Source organism: Daktulosphaira vitifoliae, unplaced genomic scaffold (assembly GCF_025091365.1).
Source record: "Daktulosphaira vitifoliae isolate Bord-2020 unplaced genomic scaffold, ASM2509136v1 Scaffold_3098, whole genome shotgun sequence".
NCBI classification, from domain to species: Eukaryota; Metazoa; Arthropoda; class Insecta; order Hemiptera; family Phylloxeridae; genus Daktulosphaira; species Daktulosphaira vitifoliae.
In genome coordinates, this window is record NW_026102658.1 from 1 (window position 1) to 1,153 (window position 1,153).

The 1,153-nt window shown below is 31.6% G+C and overlaps 1 protein-coding gene across 1 annotated transcript; it reads right to left on the reverse strand.

The window, feature by feature from the left end:
* Nucleotides 1-487: 487 nt before the first annotated feature.
* LOC126910021 (uncharacterized) lies at nucleotides 488-1,150 on the reverse strand (the record flags this gene model as incomplete). Its single annotated transcript, XM_050692424.1, has 2 exons — nucleotides 488-927; nucleotides 1,062-1,150. Coding segments are annotated over 2 exons (273 nt in total), but the record flags the coding sequence as incomplete, so codon positions are not given.
* Between the last annotated feature and the right edge of the window lie 3 nt (nucleotides 1,151-1,153).

The following is a 1,153-nucleotide window of genomic DNA, read 5'->3' on the forward strand; positions in this document are numbered from 1 at the left end:
AAAATGTTAAATAACATTTACGCATTTGATTTTTTAAGTCGAGTCATAAAAACACATTCTTTTATGGATCTGTTCAGAATCATCATGGAAACACCGTTACCTGTCGCGCTGCAGGGATTTAGACAGTGATGAGCGTCCATATCATCGCTGTAGTTTAAGTGAGGTTTTCCATTCCAGTACTTTAACATAATAGGGGTATCCACAGGGTTATTGTATCTAAGAATTTCCATAAACACAATACATTCAGGTATACTTTTTTTCCGACGTTTGGGATGCATTTTACGTGTAATGGCAAAAGCTATTGGGGAAACTGTAATTTTTTTTATTGCTTCGTCATCGTTTCGCTACTCAAAAAAATATACGAGAAAACATTAGGTACTGCAAACTAATGTATATGTATATTTTGTATGTTTATTTTATGTAAAAAAAAATCAAATGAATAAACGAGATCGACTTAATGGAATTTAAATTAATCATTCTGATAATATATAGCACCATGTTGTATAATTAATACTACCATTAGTATGTAAAAAACCGGAAAGCAATATTACATTTTATGGTAAATACTATAGACATGAAATCCTTATGCTGTTTCCGAACAGCCGGTATGCTTAAAGTGAACATATGTCCTATAGATTAGTTAAGCAAATTTACTCGATTATTTTCATTTTTAATTTGTATAAAAAATAACGCAATTTATTATTGATTAAAATGAATTTTACGAAAGATAAAATATAACTGATTCAGAATGTTAACGAGTTAATTCTAACTGTGAAGCGTTGATAATCTGAGTCTGGTTTTTCATTTATCGCCCACACTTGTAGGTACGAGCTGTCAGCTAAAATTTTGGTAACTGCTGGCAACTTATTTCTCGACTGTAATAAAACTTTGTGCCCTTCGGCTGACAAACCCATACTTGGAATCCACCTGTAAACAAATTATGTCACGAAGCAATTTATTGATTGCATATGTTATTTTAGATAAGCTATTTTATATTGAAGATAAGTTTTCCAAAAATATAAAATGTTCACCTTAAAATTGTTTAGATAAACAAAACTTGCCTGACAGCTGCGAAATCTCTGGCGTATACGTAGTTTATGCCGCCGTAAATGTCCACATAGAGTCCTTTAGAAGTACCTAATTTTTCACCCAA